At 43.5% G+C, this 18,224-nt stretch overlaps 1 protein-coding gene across 2 annotated transcripts in view; it reads right to left on the reverse strand.

The window, feature by feature from the left end:
• The window catches only part of r3hcc1l (R3H domain and coiled-coil containing 1-like), a 93,737-nt gene that overhangs the window by 43,046 nt on the left and 32,467 nt on the right, over positions 1 to 18,224 (reverse strand). The window contains exons 1-2 of one of the 2 annotated variants that reach the window (XM_042336811.1): positions 16,391 to 16,410; positions 1,179 to 2,609 (exon numbers count right to left, since the gene is read on the reverse strand). In XM_042336811.1, the coding sequence (XP_042192745.1) occupies positions 1,179 to 2,591 (1,413 nt within the window). In that variant the 5' untranslated portion in view covers positions 2,592 to 2,609; positions 16,391 to 16,410. Of the gene's footprint in view, positions 1 to 1,178; positions 2,610 to 16,390; positions 16,411 to 18,224 lie in introns of those variants that run through there. The other variant, XM_007910755.2, reaches the window with a different exon arrangement.

An 18,224-nucleotide genomic window follows, 5' to 3' on the forward strand; every position in this document is an offset into this window, starting at 1 on the left:
AGGGCTTTGGCTGCAGGGTTAACAGGAGCTGAGGGGGAGGATTCCCTACCCCCAAGATTCAACAATTTTAGCAACCCTTAGAAATTGATATTCTCCCATGAATTGGAACAGGCAAAGCCATGACAGCAGCAGGGCAATCCCCTTGAGAACACAGCTGCATGGGTCCAATATCTCAAGTGCGGGATTATAAAGAGGCCAAATGAAATGGCTAACTTCCAGGTCAACAGCTCGCCACTGATGTCTTCCTGTACATTGGGCACATGGCGACGTCAGCAGCACTTCTTGCGGATAGCGCGAATATGGTTTGCATAGGAAGTGATATCAGCAGCGACCTGACAACCCAGAGGTCGGACCTTTTTTTTACACAATCACAGGATGTAGAATGGAGTGATTTTCATTTTCTTCTAAAAAAATGTTTGTTATTCAGAATTAACTTTCACCTGGTTGTTTTTATTCATATTGAAGTAACAAAAAAAAAAAATATACTACTGCTGCCAGACTACGGCATTACCTCACCCCTCACGTGGCTGAAACCCTGGTTCACGCCTTTGTCACCTCAAGGCTGGACTATGGGAACTCTCTCCTCGTCGGCCTTCCCGCCACCTCCCTCCACACTGCAGGTCATTCAGAACTCTGCAGCTCGTGTACTGTCCCGCACCAGACACCGCGACCACATCACTCCCACCCTCGCCCTCGCTCGCCTCCACTGGCTCCCCATCCCCCAGAGGATCGAATTCAAGATCCTCATCCTCACCTACAAGGCCATTCACGGCCTCGCTCCCTCCTACCTCTCCAACCTACTATCCCCCTACCTACCTGCCCGTACCCTCCGTTCCTCTGGCTCCGGTCTGCTCCACGTCCCCCGCCCCAACCGCCCTACCATCGGTGGTCGGGCCTTCAGCCTCTCAGCCCCCAGGCTCTGGAACTCCATCCCCCAGTGCCTTTGCCGCTTCCTCCCTTTCCTCCTTCAAGGCCGGTCTCAAAACCTTTCTCTTTGACCGTGCCTTCGGCTCCCCTCTCGACTCTCTTCCCCCTCCTCGCTCCCTCCCTTCCCTCCCCTCACCCTGACCATTTCCCCCCTGCTCGGGTCATGACCCAACTGTGCAGCGCTTGGGACGTCCTCCTGACGTGAAAGGCGCTTTATAAATGGAATCTTGTTGTTGTTGTTGTTGTTTTACCTCTTCCAGAAGGTGAGGGTCTAAACATTCTCCATCATCATCGAAAAGGGCATCCCAGCTGTCCTCCTCAGGCTCTTCAACACTCTCCCCTTCCTCTGCACCGACAGTCAACCTGTGCAAAGCTCCTGCCATTCCATCCCCGTCTCTCACAGCATCGCTCCTAGTGGCTTCCCCGACCCTGGAAATCTCACAGTCCATTGGACCCATATTCATGCCCATTTCCTCGGCAGACACCGTCTCTTTGGGTTCTTCCCTTAAACCCTGCTCGTCTGACATGGTAATCACGCTACAATATTGGGAATCTGAGCTCACTTTGCTTTCACGTAAGTCAGTGGGCCAAGAGACACTCTGGCCTTCTGTTAGTAACAGCACCTCAGTTTGCTGTGAGCAGAGGCCTTTATCTATACTGGCTTCACGCACTGCAGCCTTGGTAGTTACTTCACTAAAAGTCTCTTCCAAACTACTTTCTTCATGTTGCTGAGTGCAGGCGTTCTGTCCAATGCTTCTTCCTTCATCCTGTCCCATGTTGACTGTTCCTGGGCAGTGTGGTGCAGGATAACTCACAGATACACAATGCTGGTGGCTGACTAATTGAGAAGGTTCTAGCTCATTTTCTTTAAAGGATACGCCTGCATCAGAACTTCTGTTCAACTGAGAGACAGTTTCTTCGGGGAGAGATTTGTTTGTGTCAGACTCCTGCTTTTTCTCTATTGAATCCACATTACCAGGCCCTTCATTACTCGTGGGCACTGACTGCTTGTCGTTAGATGTGTCTGGTACAGTCTGTTCGTCAAGGTCTCGCATTTCTTCCCAACTGGATTCTGTCCCTTCTCCATTACTCTCAGCTACTGAGCTGGCAGAGTCAAGTAAAGAATTAGTTACTGCATCAATATCATTACATATTTCTGATAGCATCTGTTTATAAACTGCTTCTTCATCTCCACTGGGCAATTTACTATCGCTTGTTCCTGTCTTTGCATGGACAATATCTTCTGCTGCTTTTAAGTGTTTTGACTCCAATTGCTTTCTTTCTCCAGAGCTGCTGTGTCTTTCAGGGTCTGAAGTCGGCTTCTTTTTCTCTGAAAGCGGCTGTTTTTCCATGTCTTTATTGAGGCGTTCTCTTTCACTTCTCTCCTTTTGGGCCGTGTTGTCTTGAGTGAATATCCGCTCGCTATGTACTTCCCCGGCATCGCTGCAAGAGTCTACTATGGGAGGTGCCCCCGTCTCCCACTTTTCTATTGCATCAGATGTGTTTGGTGGTTCCTTTCGCTCGGCGGAATCCCCTTCCCCCTCTTGCCCGGCTCTGGGAACCCCTTCAGGTGGTGCTGGCGAGTGGCGTAGTGCTCTGGGCACGTACAGCGCTTTATCTGGCCTCTTTGACCGTGGCTTACTCTTGTCGGATTCCTGCTCCATAGAGTCTTTTATTCTTATCTGAAACGCAAGCAGATAAGACTCAAAACCCAATCCTCTCACTATACTCACTGTACTATCAATAACATTTTAAAAAAAGGGATTATTTTTCTTTTCTGAGGTTCAGTCCAGGTATAACTTTTGCCTTGATCAAACCAGTCCTTTTCAATAATAGTTTTCTCTTCAACAAAATAGCAGCGTTCACTCTCTCGAATGCTGTCGCAATCAATTAACCCCTTTTTCAGTTTGAAAGGCCAGGATTGACACAATAATGTATAAATTGGGTTTAAAAAAAATTTGACAGCCTCATCTGCTCCTCCCAAATGCTGAGAGAAAGGTTATCATTCAATAATGGGCAATTCCGTTTACTACCCTCAGCTCAGGTAAAATGTGGAAACAGGAAAGAAGAGAACATAAGAGTTTCAGATATTTATAATAATAATGATGATCCTTGCATTTGATATAGAGCCTTATCACATCATCGAAACATCTCAAAGTACTTCACAGGCTATACTGTAAAGTGAATTGACTATGTAATTTCTGGATGAAAAGTGGCAGCCAATTGCACACAGCAGTGTCCCACAAACTGTGGATTGAGTGACCAAATTTATTATTGTTATTGTTATTATTATTATCATCATCATATTTGAAGGGGTTATTATCCCTGGAAAAGCGATCTGCCAATTGACTATTAATCCGGTTCCTACTTACTCCATGATAAACAAGGCTTGTGGAGTAAGGAAACTTGACTAACGTTTTGCCCACCCAGGAATGCGAGGCGAGTGTTTTAACCAAAAACGCTAAAGGACTCCACTACCCACGTTCAGCTCGGGTAAAATGTGGAAACAGGAAAGAAAAGAACCCCAGCGTTTCATATAATTTGTGCCTATCTGAATGCCTATCTGAAACTGCTCATATGCCACACTCCCTAAGAGATTTTTCTCTTCCTCCTGACAGCTGATAGTGGGGTGGGTCAGGGCGGGGGTCACAAAGCAGGTCAGTGACTGCAAAGCGGAGGGTGCGGGAGGGTTTTAGCAGGTCACAAGGGTAAGAGATCCAGTGGAGCTGGGTGAGGATGAGGGGGATAGGCTCGCAGAGTCTGGTGTGGAAGAAGACACAAATTCTGAATGATCTGCAGCATGTGGAGGAGAGAGTAGAAAAGTCTGGTGTGATCAGGTCTGGATGTGACAAAAGTATGGATACTCCATCACGAAGCACCATATTAATGTCTCCCAAATCTGCTCAAGATCATGAAGAGAAAGAGTAGGGAACAAGATAGAGGACAAGGATAGAAGCCAACTCAGCGATTGTCTTTCCCCACCATTTCCTATCATTAGAACGCCTTCTGTTTACAGTCCATCAGAGAGATTAAAGCGTCCCATTGTGTTATAAATGCAGAACGGTATCTTTCCATTAAAAGCTGCTCACTAACTTCACAATCTGCTCTGAAATGTGCACTGGCTTTTCTGGCAAAGAAACTGTGCATTCTCTCAAATATGTGCTCCATTTGTTCAATCCATGAGGCTGCATTAACGGTCGCAACTTTATGGTGCATTTCACTTTGCAAAGAGAGAAATAAAACACATGACCCATACCAGTCACCAGTCAGGAACATTATTGGTGTACTGGGCAGTTCTGCTGTTTGAATACCATTGGAGTCCTCTAGTATAGTGGTTAGTGCGCTCACTTCATAAGCAAGAGGACCCGGGTTTGATTCCCGGGTGGGACACTGCTGTACGCAATTGGCTGTCGCGTTTTACCCACAAAATCCGCTTTACAATATAATGTGAAGCGCTTTGAGGTATCTCAACAACGTGATAAGGCGCTATATCAAATGCAACGATTATTATAAATGTATTTATAATGTATTCCCATCTTCCTCGACCCCAGTACCATATCACAATCTATTTTCCACTTGAATTTATAATAAGTAGATTGTAAAAATCAATTGATTTCACTGTCTATCAAAACAGGATTTATAATACAGTGATGCAGAGAAATGTAAGAATTCTTCAGGACAAAAGTAGGCCATTTGGCCTATCGCATTGTGCCGCACATTGAGGTCAACCATTTCCCTCGGCTGTTTGTGGGATGTTGCGGTTTGCAAACTGGCTACCACATTCACCCACAAATAGATAGTCACTGCACTTCACAGTAAAGATAATAATCCTTGCATTTGATACAGCGCCTTATCACATCTTTGAGACGTCTCAAAGCGCTTCACAGAATATACTGTAAATTGAATTGACTGTATATTTTGTGGGCAAAACTTGGCACCCAATTATGCACAGCAGTGTCCCACAAACAGTCATGGATTGAGTGACCAAATTCTTATTATATTTATTCTCTCTGTCCAGGCACCCATCTTAGCTGCAATAAAAGATGAGAATCTTTGAGATGTTTTGATATCATGATAAGGCAGTAAATCACATGCAAGGATTATTATTATATATTGTACTTAAAAAGCTACCATAATTATAATGGTATGTTTCAATGTTTGAATAGACAGGAGGGCCCTCGGTTTAATGTCTCACCTGTCCTTCAGATCAGATGTTAAACCGAAGCCCCATCTGCCTGTTCAGATGGACATTAAAGATCCCGTGGCGCTGTTCAGTTAGGGTTTCTCTCTCCCAGTGTCCTGGCCAACAATCCCCCAAATAAAATGGTCACTCACTCCATGGCTGTTTGTCGGACATTGTTGTGCGCAACTGGCTGCCGGATTCCCCCATGAAACACACACAGTAACTCCACTTTACAGTATATCCTGTGAGATGTCTCCATGACATGATCAAATTTGCAAGGATTTTATTATTATCAACCGAAATTATCTTCTGAGGATGATCTATCTTTAAGACATCGCTGAAGATGGATGGAATACATGGAGATTGAGTGCCACTGGAAAAATTCCTGCTCCTTTCCACATAGGATTTACTGGCTCAAAACATGTCAAAATCAGCTTTCATTCTTCAAAAAACAAAGGGCTCAAGATTTAAGCAGAAGGCATTAATTCCAAAGCAGCAATAAAAGCCTGCATTTTATGTAAGAAAAGGGACCTTGCAATTTTACACACTTATCATACCCAAAAGTCTCAAAGCACTTTACAGCAATTACTATCAAATGTACTGACTTGTTTTTGTCGGCAAAATCTAGGCAGTCGAAGTGTGAATTGTCACAAAATGACCCTGAACGGCTCAATGCCAACAAAGAAACGTGCAAGAAAGAAAGGACTCAACGGCCTCTTCTTACAGCTCAGTCAAACCTCAAAATAATGTTCCGCCATAGCTGATTTCTACCACTGTGTTCTCATTGCTCAAACAGCATCGAGGAACAAGAGCGGCTCAACTGGGCCAGTAATAACAAGATGTAGACTTGCAGCAGATCTCTGTGCTTTGCTCATCCTTACCTAACACCTGGCACTGACAACATCCCACAGCCTGTTACCCAGAGCCACAATTCCTTCACATGCACATAAACCAAACACAGTGAATGTGAATTCTCAGATTATAGAGGCATAGGAACAGGTGGAGGCCATTCAGTCCCTCGAGCTGTTCTGCCATTCTATTAGATCATGGCTGATCTGTACCTAAATCTAAACCACTGTCCTTGGTGATACATTGACCTAATAAAAATTATCCACCTCAGTCTTGAAGATGTGAATGGATCAGCATCCACATCTGCCTCCTGATTTCATTCCTAAATGGCCAGGCTCTAATGTTAAAATGATACCCCCTTGTTCTGAATTTCCCACCAAAGAAAAATATACAGAGAATTTGTCAATGAGAGGCCTGAGATTCCGCATGTACTTAGGCCATTTTCTTATCATTTTAAACTTAAGAACGGGAGAAAAGTTTCGACCCCAGTGATCCAATTCACATAGGCTCAACAGTACTGCTAGCAATAAAACCTGTAGGGCACAAGGCCTGAGATCCCACGTGAGATTAACCTCGCAGGACCATTTTGAAAATGTATTAAAACCAGTTTCAATTTGGATTCTTTCTAATTGGGCTCTTCTTACAAACTGCAAAAATCCATTTGCTGAATTAAGACTGAATTTAAGAATCTTCTGCAATTCTGCCTCACCTTAAATTTTATAATAATCCTTGCATTTGATATAGTACCATATCATGTCGTTGTCAAAACGCTTCACAGAATATACTGTCAAGTGGATTGACTGTATATTTTCTGAGTGAAATATGGCAGCGAATTGTGTATTGCAGTGTCCCACAGTCGTGGATTGTGCGACATTTATTATTATTTTTTGAAGGGATTATTAGCCCGGAAAAGCGATCCACCAATCGACTAACAACAGAGTTCCTACTTACTGCTAGGTTAACAGAGGTGTGTGGAGTAAGGAAACTTGCCTAATGTTCCGCCATGACGGGGGAAACAAACCCAAGTCCTCACTTGCGAGGCGAGTGCTCTAACCAATACGCTACAGGACTCTACATTTCAGATGACATGGATTTGCAAAGTAAGATCAGGTGGAATTACAGGTCTCTGGAGTCAGACTCAGCCCCCAAGCAAAACAAAGCAGCAGAATAACTCATCCCTGGCTGATTCCTAAGCATTGTGTTCACCGCTCTGTACCTGCCATGCTAACAGCAATGGGAATTCATCAGACCAGTAAATTGACTGTCTATACTGCAGCTTTCTGTTGGGCCCGGGTTTTTGCACCATGGTTTGTCTAAAGCAAACATAAAAAACTGAACTAAACGGTAATTACAATCATAGATTTTTGAGGGCAGATTCTGCTCATAGCAATTCCTAGTGGAACTGAATCTCTTTCCTGTGTTTATCATTTACAGGATCTCACGTAGATGGGAAAGTTTATCAATTTCTCAAAAGCAGACAGCAATGCAGACTTCAATAATAGTTTCCAGCTCTACCCTGAGAGCATTCACAAGGACGGTGAACCTGTGTAACATCCTAGGTTAGTGAAGGGTGTAGTGGAGTGATGCGAAGAGTTCAATTCCTTAACTCGATTTCACACAGTAGCTTCTTAATGAGTTTGCCATCCATCAACTCAGCCTTCTGACTGATTGTTTCATTTCTGCTTAGTATTAAAATACTCGCCTCAAATATTCTGTCAAGGTGCGGTGAGAAGGAACTTTTCCTTTCTCTGATACTTAATTTTATTTATTTCATTAATTTCCTTTTCCTTCATTGCACCCACTTTAGTTTTCTGCCTTCCTGACCAAATCCCCTCCGCTTAATTAGGACACATCTGTTTTGGGGGACACTGTTGTGCTCAACTGACTGCCCACAAAAATACACGATCATCATCCACTTTACAGTATATCTTGTGAGGAGTTTTGAGACGTCTCAACAACATGATAAGGCGTTACTTCAAACACCAGGTTTATTATTACTTAGATAGTGGAGTCCTGTAGCTCAGTGGTTAGAGCACTCGCTTTGCAAGCGAGACACCTGGGTTCAATTCCAAGCAGGATAAACCTTGGGCAAGTTTCCTTACTCCACACGCCTAAGAATAATCCCTCCAAAATAAAACAATACTAAATTGGTCATTTTCAATCCATGACTGTTTATGGGACACTGTTGTGCGCAATTGGCTGCTGCGTTTCGCCCACAAATATACAGTCAATTCACTTTACAGTCTATTCTGTGAAGGGGTTTGCGATGTCGAGAAGACGTGAGAAGCGCTATATCAAGTGCAAGGATTATTATTATTATTATAGCAGGGAAACAAGCAGCTCCGACCGAGAAAGCAAGATGTCAACTTATAATAATAATAATCCTTGCAATTGATATAGCGCTTTTCACGTCGGGAGGACGTCCCAAAGCGCTTCACAGAACACACTGTAAAGTGAATTGACTGTATATTTGTGGGCGAACGCGGCAGCCAATTGCGCACAGCAATTGGACTTTTGCCGCTCACCGATCAGTAACCAACACCAAGGCACGTACTTTCAACCCCAAAAAGAGGACTTTCAAATCTTCTATCCTCCAGAGTGATTGAGAAATTGTACGTGCTTTAAATTCATCAGGTTCTTCCCCTCCTGGCTGTATAATAATAATAATCCATGTATTTGATATGGCGACTTATCACGTCGTTGAGACATCTCAAAGCGCTTCACCGAATGGATTGTAAAGTGTATTGACTGTGTATTTTGTGGCCGAAACACGACAGCCAATTGCGGATAACAGTGTCCTGTGTATCTGATCTATCTAGTGCCGTAACCAGTATGTAAACCTATTTTACCATCCACCACAAAGCATAACTTAGCATTGTGCTTCTCTCCCCCACCTCCCAATCCGTTCTTCTGCTGAACTCTGGCACCTCATCCTTTCTTCCTGTGTAGGCTTAGACAGTAACTAGTCACCTTCCATTAGGTGCTACCAGATAGGAATCAAGGGTAGGAACATGACCGATTTGCCCTCTCTTAAGCCCCCTGTTGTTTATGCCATTTGTAACATCAATAGCCGCTACCTCAGCGAGAACTCTGGCCTATCAAGAGTTGGAGCCTTGGGCTACCCTGGCTAGTGAGGCTCAGCTCCACCCTGGACTGGGCTTTCACTAATTGAACCATCAGTGGAGCCCTTCATCAGTGTTAAATAACTCAGAAGCTGCACATCATTAGCACACCTGCCGTTGACTGGCAGAAACATTATCATAACGTCCCAAGAGCAGGTTTTAATGAGAAGCCTCCAGTGTTGGCAATGCACTCGCTGTTGAGGCATCAGATTTACGATGTAAGCACAGATTACACAGAGGGAGTGAAGCGCTAAGTTGATTCCTATTTTCTGGGTAACCTTTCATTTTTACTTTGTGATTCAAACTCCTCGTGGGCTGGGATCCACATAGTACCTTAAAGTGCTTTGTTTTGTGAATGACATCGCCACTGTGGTCTATCTGTTGTCTGGACAGTTCTTAAAGTCACTTTCGCTAGGACTGACTTTGGTTGAACCCTCTAGGTCAGGGTGGTCCAATGGCAGCCCACAGACCAGATATGGGCCACATGCCGACTCCATCCAACACCCCTCCCCACCTCCCTCCATTTCATCTGGCCCACCCGCTCCCTCCATAACCCGTAAATGTTATGTTATATATCTGGAAGGGAAACAGAAAAATATTCCTTATGAAGTCCTCAGCAGCCAAAAAGTTTTGAACCCCCTGATCTAGGTCACTAGGCTGGGATTACTCCCCCCTACTTCTCCGATCTCCTAACCCCTTACCACCCTGTTTGCTCCCTCTGCTCAATGGGCTCCAGCCTGCTTCACGTCCCCTCCTTGCTCGACCCACTCTGCCCCCACCCTCTGGAACTCCATCCTGCAGTCTCTCCATCTCGCCCCCTCCCTCGCCACCTTCAAGACCCACCTCAAGACCCTCCTGTTCGACCATGCTTTTGATCTCTCTGCTTCCCCCCTGCCCTCCACTCTCGCCCACCCCGACCCCCAGCTCGGGTCCATAACTCTGTCTGTCCAGCGTCTTGAGACGTCCTCCCGACGTGAAAGGCACTATTCAATGTAATTTTGTTGTTGTTGAATCACAGGCCCTAGGCAACACTGTTGACCTTTCAATAGTCAAAGGTGCTGAATCTTTCGATGAGATGTTAAAATCTTAATTTCAGGGTCCATTGTACTAATTTGTACTCTACAGAGAAATTATTTCCTCTGGTGGGGAATCCAGAACAAGTGGGGCATCATCTTAAAATGAGAGCCAAGCCTTTTAGCAGTGAAATCAGGAGGCAGGTTTTCACCCAAAGGGTTAGTGGAAATCTCCCCCAAAAGATGGTGGATGCTGATCCATTCACATTTTCAAGACTGAGGTGGATAGATATTTGTTAGGTCAGGGTATCAAGGGATGTGGGGCAAAGGCGGGTAATTGGAGTTGAGGTACAGATCAGCCATGATCTAATAGAATGGCGGAACAGGCTTGAGGGGTGAATGGCCAATTCCTGTCCCTATTAAAAAAATCTATTTGCATTTGGAAATAGTGCACTCTCATATTAAACAACACGATCAGATAACAGGTCTCAAGATCCTCCTCTTCAAGCGCACCTTTGGACACCCTCCTACCCTCCACCCTCCCTGATCCCAACCCACTTCCCCCCTGCCCTGCCCCCGCTCGGGTCCAAATCCCTGACTGTTCAGCTCCTTGGAACATCATTCCTCACCCCCATATAAAATACCTTTCTTTGAGTTTGCTTCCATCAGCAGTGCACGCAAAATAAACCGGATCAAATGGGTCAAAAGGCAGTTTTGGCACTGTGCCCACACCAGCTGGCTTAATGACAATATGAGTCAATTAGACCCCTCCCTGATCGCAATTCTTTCCATTATAGTCCCATCTCCAGTATAAATATTTCAGGCTGTTTGATGCCATGCCACAGTTCATTGCTTCTGTGCCTTTTGGCAAGATGAAGTGCAGCAGCTTGTGGTGAGGGACTGTGTTCTAATGAAGGTTGGAGGATATACCCTTCGTACATATGAGCTCTCAACAACTCAGTGGGAAGTTCTCGACTGAGAATAGTTGGCAAATGGACCAAAAAAAAACCTGGGAAACACTTTGCTGGGGAATTGCAGACTCAGTGTGCCAAAATGTATTGTCACCATTGTCACATGGGGAATCACCATCCTCGTGATAAGTGGAGTCCCGCAGTGTAGTGGTTAGTGCGCTCGCCTCGCAAGCGAGAGGATTCGGGTTCGATTTCCGGGCAGGGCGAAACCTTAGGCAAGCTTTGTTACTCTTTACCTAATATTCTTATTGCCAAAATTTCTTGAAAAGGGAGGGGAGGAAGGCCATGTTGTAGGGAAAGAACTATTTCAAACCACGACTGAAAGAATACGCGACGGAATACAGTGCAAAAATTTACTCCTGGCCATAATGATGGCCTCAACACTATTTTCGATCAATATCACATCGCTTCCCAACGCGTACGGAAGCTAATCAGCTAAGAGAATTGTGGCTTTTTCTTTTTAAATGATGTTCTCTTTCAGGGTGCAATGCTTGAAGTTTTTAGTTTGTGATTAAATGTGACGAGATGTCCTGAGGGCTGAAGATACCACACAGTGATGACACCTTTAATCACCTTTAACCCAGAGCCATAGGCCTCATGTGTTGCCTAATACCTGTGCCAGCCCGGTGTCAGCCATGATCTAACAGAATGGTGGAGCGGGCTGGAGTGGCTGAATAGCTGACTCCTGTCCATTTCTAACTGCTCCACCAGTGTTGCACAGGTGAGGAGAAATTCCATCTGGATCTAAATTGATTTCATTTGTGTACGGAGTGTCCCCGCAGGCCTGTTGACCTCTCTCCACCACCCTCCTCTTACAAAACAGCGACGTGAGACTACACAGGAGCTGAAACAAGCTGTCGGGAGATGCATGTCCCCTCCTCACTCCATCCATGTTACGGAAAATGTTACGCTGAATGTGGCGAGGGATCATTATCTGCCATGAAAAAGATGTCGCTCACTCATTCACACATCCATCCTCTGGACGTCTAAATACAGTTAAACCACTTGTACTGAATACAACGAAGTAACTTCTAAATACAATTATCATTCTTCCACATGTTTCAGTTGTGGTCAGTGAACTGTGGGAAAATAAATGGGGGAAACAGGACTTTGCTGCCACCCTGTAGAGTTCCAGACCATTTGGATTTTGGAATTTTTTTAAAAAACCTTAATGTTCAAGCTTTTTCGGGATTAATATCCACAAGAAAGGCTTCAAAATTAAGGCTGAATTCAACAATTTGCCAAATTCTGTAAGCTTTGAAATGTTACAAAAAAGAGTAATAATAATCAATGTTACAAAAACGAGTAATAATAATCCTTGCATTTGATACAGCGCCTTATCACGTCTTCGAGACGTCTCAAAGCGTTTCACAGAATTTCTGTAAAGTGGATTGATTGTATATTTTCTGGACACAAGTGGAACTTCCCAAGAGTGAGTAAAACTGCCTTTCATACCCAGGATTCTCCCACTCGCTAAAGAGAAACTAGCCACAGTGAAGAAGGCAAAGCAACAAAAACTGGTTGGAAGTAAAGTGCTCAATTGTGAGCATTTTGTAAAACTGAACTTCATTTTAGTGCTGATTATATTTAATAAATTGCTTCTTCTTTAACACTTTCTCTCTCTGTCTCGTCTCTCTGTTCTCCAACCTCACCCCACTTCCACTGAGGTGTGGACTATCGCTTTCATGTATGTCTCCTGATTTCACTTCCTACAACCTGTTGCGAAACAAATCTTAAAAGCAAATGGAAATCCCTTGCATTTGATATTAGTGCCTTTTGAAGTCAAAAGGATTTTACTGCAAAATGTAGCAACTGTACTTTGTAGGTGAACAGCCAGTGTATTTTGTAGACAAAAAAAAAGGGTTTTGACAAGGCAAATGGGAGAGAATCTTTTTTCCACTGATCAGTGAGACAGTACTACAGAATAAGGCAAAATCTTGGGCAAATTTCCTTACTCCACACGCCTGATGATAATCCCTCAAGAAAAAAACAATAATAATTTGGTCACTCAATCCACGACTGTTTGTGGGACTCTGCTGTGTGGAAATGGCTGTTGCGTTTCGCCCACAAAATATACAGTCAATTCACTTTACAGTATATTCTGTGAAGTGCTTTGAGACGTCTCGAAGATGTGAAAAGCACTAAATCAAATATAATTATTATTATTACTAGAGTACCTAGAGGGTTATTGAAACATGGAATACCTTGGGACAAATGTTGATTTGAAGGAGCTTTCAAAAGGGATCTAGATAAATATTTTGAAAAGAAAAAGGTATGTGTGTATAATAACAACAATGTGTTTGCATTTAATACAGCACCTTATCACGTCATTGAGACGTCTCAAATCGCTTCACAGAATATACTGTAAAGTAGATTGACTGTATTTTGTGGGGGCAAAGTGGCAGCCAATTGCGCAGAGCAGTGGATTGAGTGACTAAATGGACTGAGACTAATGATGAGATCTTTCAGAGACATGGCAAAGGAATGATGGGTTGAATTACCTCCTTCTGTGCTAGAAGTCTTATGATGCTATGAAAAACTTTTAAATTTTTTTTAAAAAAGTTATAAAACTTGAATCCAGGTGCCCTATCAAGGAGGACAGAGTGAAAGTAATTTAACGAAAAGAAACGATCTGTCCTGAAGTCATTCACCAATTCATCTCTGGTTGCGGATGGCGAGTGCAGTAAAATTGTTTGGGATCGATATGGCTGGATTAAAAGAGAAAAAATATAGGATAGAGTCAAGTATTTTCTACTTGAAGATAATAAATCACCAATAATGTTACCTCTGCTTTCTAAGCAGATTAATTACTTACAAGCATGAAAACAAACAAGCCTGGGTATTCAATTATTCTGTTTCGCTGCTGTGCATACAAGTTCCACACAAAAGAGTCACAACAGCAGAACAACTTCTGCAAACTTCCTGCTGAAAATAGTTTGCATATTATTACAGTAAGAACTGGAACGTATCTTTAAGAGAGACACCCAAGCCTGCACACATACCGCTTGTAACTCTAAGGAGGTAACCTCCCCATATTAACTCTCACATTGGGTTAGGACTATGGAGGATGTATGCTTTTTGGTGGTTTTTTCTAACTCTTAATAATATTTTAATAATCCTTGCATTTGATAGCATCTTATCACTTTGTCGAGACGTCTCAAAGCATGTCACAGTATAGGCTGTAAAGCGTAGTGACGTGTATTGTGTGCACAAAATGTGGCAGTTAGTTTGCTCACAATTGTGCCCCACAAACAGCCATGGAGTGAGTAACTAATTTTATTTGGGGGATTGTTGGCCAGGACACCAGGAGAGAGAAACTCCCTTCTCTTTCTGAATAGCGCCGCGGGATCCTTTACGTCCACCTGAACAGACAAACAGGACCTCGGTTTAACGTCTCATCCGAAGGATGGCACCTCCGACAATGCAACAACCACCCAGCACTACGTTGAAGAATCAGCTTAGACTATGTGATTCCAAGTCCCAACGTGGTCAATCTTCTGACAGGGAGGTGAGAGTGCTAACACTGAGCCAGGCTGACACCCAACCCTTGGGTTCTCTAAGATGCATTCCTATCCTTATTTTGCTAACTATTTCCAACAGGGCAAGACTATTTGTCCATCTGGCTACCTATCCAATGGCCCAAGTAGCTAATCCATCAAATGTCCCATCTACTTGGAAGTGCTTAAAGATGCTACTTCCACATATATTTACAAGTTTTGCTACCTTAACCTACACAACTTTGTTTACTTCTCCCACAAAGTTTTCTTCCAAAAAAAGAAAAATGCAATTGATTGGCATGTTTAAAAGGGAAATAAAGTAACACTTGTGGTGTAAGGATATAAGGAATATGGAGAAAAGCAGAGGAATGGAAACCCAAGGTCTTGCAAACTGATGAAATAGGCTCAAAAAGTTAAGGGAATATGAGCAGGAAATTAGGCAATACATGGCACAAGACTGCTGGAATGGGTAGATTTTGGGTTAACACTTTTGTTCACCCAGTTTTAGTATTACCACATTTTAATGATATAATAATAATCCTCGCATTTGATACAGCGCCTTATCGCATTGTTGAGATGTCTCAAGGCGCTTCACAGGATATACTATAAAGTGAATTGACTGTGTTTTGTGGGCGAAACGTGGCAGCCAATTGCGCACGGCAGTGTCCCACAGTTGTGGATTGAGTGACTTTTTTTAGTGATTATTACCCCTGGACATTTTGTCTAGTTTATTCAAAAAATCCTTACAACTAAAAATAAGGTACATCATTGAAGAATAAAAGCCTCCATTATAGTCATTTTCCAATGTTTATCATTAACATGGTGGACCATAGTCTATAGACTATAAACTGAGTCTATAAACCGGTGCATTTTCTTCCTTAACTATACAGAATCATCCTTTGAATAACTATAACCTGATTCATGTCTAGAATGTCAATGCACTAGACTGCTTCCCATTTAATCCCTCCGAGTAATGGCTGAATGCACCAGTTAACAGATGTCTATAAAAGAACAAGCCTGTCTTGTAAGGGCCAACTGCACAGTAGCTCACAAGTTGTCAAGTTGAAATTAGGGAACTTTAAAGAATAACAACTAGCGAGCAGTTACACTGGTTGCAAGAGCATCAACTGTCACGAAGGAAACCTCAAGTGATTTACAGCAGCATTCAAACCCCAAGATATGAATAATAACACTAATTATCCTTGGCTTTGATATAGCTTCTTATCACGTCGTTGAGAAGTCTCAATGCGCTTCACAGGATATATTGTAACGTGGAGTCACTGTGTATGCTTTGTGGGCAAAACACAACAGCCAATTGTGCAAAGCGGTGTCCCATATAGTCTATAAGAGAAAACCTGGAATTTGTAGAGTTTCTTCCCCTTGCCCAGGACTCTGAACGAAAGTCCGTTAATGAGCCTGTGCTTCAAGCTTTGTCACTGGAGCTCTTGCTCTCCTTCAGCAAAGACAATTTTGAGCCTAACCATTATTACTTTTGGCTGTAAATCACCACATGAGGAGGAAGGGGAGCGTTTTTCCCCTGGATTTATAGCATAAGGATAGAGCTGTAATAACCTCAGCTGACAAGAAGAGTGTTTTACTGAAAAACGAGCACCCTTAGTGTACTTATGATACTCTCTGTAGGTTATAAAATTGTCAAATGCTTTGAGGCCAATTTTAATCATTTTACACTAGCATTTTTAATATCAGAGCTCACAATTCTTTTATTGGGGTTCACAGAGGAAACTGAATCATTTTATGGTTCCTTCATGTTTCCAGAGCTCAACCTCGTCCTACCTTCAAAGCCCTCCAAGGCCTCGCTCCTTCCTACCTCTGTGACCTGCTAACGCCATATCGACCTATCAGCTCCCTCCGCTCAGCAGGCTCTGGCCTGCTCCACCATCGGCGGTCGGGCCTTCAACTCTTCGCCATGATCCCACACTCCTATCGACTAATCACGTCAGGAGGATGTCCCAAGGCACTGGACAGTCAGTGTTTTGGACCCGAGTTGTGGATTGGGATCGGGGAGGGTTGAGGGGGTAAGGAGGGTGACCAAAGGCACGCTCGAAGAGGGTCTTGAGGTGGATCTTGAAGGAGACGAGGGACTTTGGGATGGAGTTCCAGAAAGTCCCCCACTGCCAATGGTGCAAGCGAGGCGGGGGGCATGAAGCAGGCCGGAGCCCGCTGAGCGGAGGGAGCGGGCAGGATGGTAGAGGAGCAAAACCGTTGAGGGCTTTGAAGGTTGGACCAGGATCTTGAACTGTATCCTCTGTGTGATGGGAAGCCAGGGGAGTCAGGCGAGGATGGGGGTGATAGGGTCACAGAGCCTGAAGTGGGAGAGGACACATCTGCAGCCTATGGAGCGAGGAGTTGAAAAGGCTGATAAGCAAGGAGTTTGCATAGTCACGCCTGGATGTTATGAATGCGTGTATGAGGGTTTCGGTGGCCTGCGGTATGAAACAGTGGCGGAGACGGGTGATGTTGCGGAGGTGGGGGAAGGTAGGAAGGTCATGGCACAGATGTGGAGTAGAAAGGACAGTTGAGGGTCAAATTGCGCCAAGGTTTCATAGTTTATTATTAATCCTGTTGAAATGTCTCAAAGTACTTCACAAGTGTAGTGTCTGTATAACATTTCCCTAAGACTGTCTGAGTCTCCTGGCTCACAAATCACTTGAAATTGCCTCCAATAACAAGTCACTGCACTTTAAAGTAATTCATCGTGTGAAGCACTTCTGGACAGTTTGACCTGAGAAGTGCTGCATTAAATGCAAGCATTATTAATAAATGGGGATACAGGCCATTATCATTCCCACTTATCAGTGTCATGCCTAAATTATATTTGTTTGTATTGAACAGTATTGGACAATGTTCTGAACTCTATTCCACTCACACTATTTTATAAACCATGAGGTGAAATACTACAGATCCTTGCGCTGAAAAACAGCACAACGTACATTTTGAGAGGGGAAACGTAAAAGAAAAACACATGGAAAGCAACTAATTTAACCGAAATAAACAAATGTAATAATCCTTCCATTTGAGACTGTGCCTATATGGTCAAAATATCTCACAGATAATTGCTGTCAAGTGTAGTGACTGTTTTTATAGGCAAGAGAGGACCCGGGTTCAATAACCGGTCAGGGTGAAACCTTAGAAAGTTTCCTTTCTCCACACGCCTGTTTACCTAGCAGTAAGTAGGAACCTGGTTGTTAGTCGATTGGTAGATTGCTTTCTGGGGCTAATAATCCAAATATATAATAATACTAATTTGGTCACTCAATCCATGACTGATTGTTGGAAACTGCTGTGCACAATTGTCTGCCTTGTTTCACCTATAAATATGCAGTCAATTCACTTTACAGTACATTCTGTGAAGTGCTTTGAGATGTCTCAACGACGTGATAAGGAGCTGTATCAAATGCAAGGATTATTCTTATTAAATGCAGCAGCCATTTCCCACAAGTGGAGGATTATTGAACACCTAGAGAAACTTCCCTCTCTTTTCCAAGTGTCGTGGACTGGTACAGGCAGACGTCTTGGTTTAGTAGTTAATCGGAAGGACGGCAATTAAAATTCACTTAAATTAAGGGAGTGAAGCAAACAAAGAGGAAAGCGATGAAGGAGAAGGGAAGTCAACGAACTGGCTCACTGGATATCTGCAGCCC

The sequence above is a fragment of the Callorhinchus milii genome, unplaced genomic scaffold (assembly GCF_018977255.1).
Source record: "Callorhinchus milii isolate IMCB2004 unplaced genomic scaffold, IMCB_Cmil_1.0 Scaffold7, whole genome shotgun sequence".
NCBI classification, from domain to species: Eukaryota; Metazoa; Chordata; class Chondrichthyes; order Chimaeriformes; family Callorhinchidae; genus Callorhinchus; species Callorhinchus milii.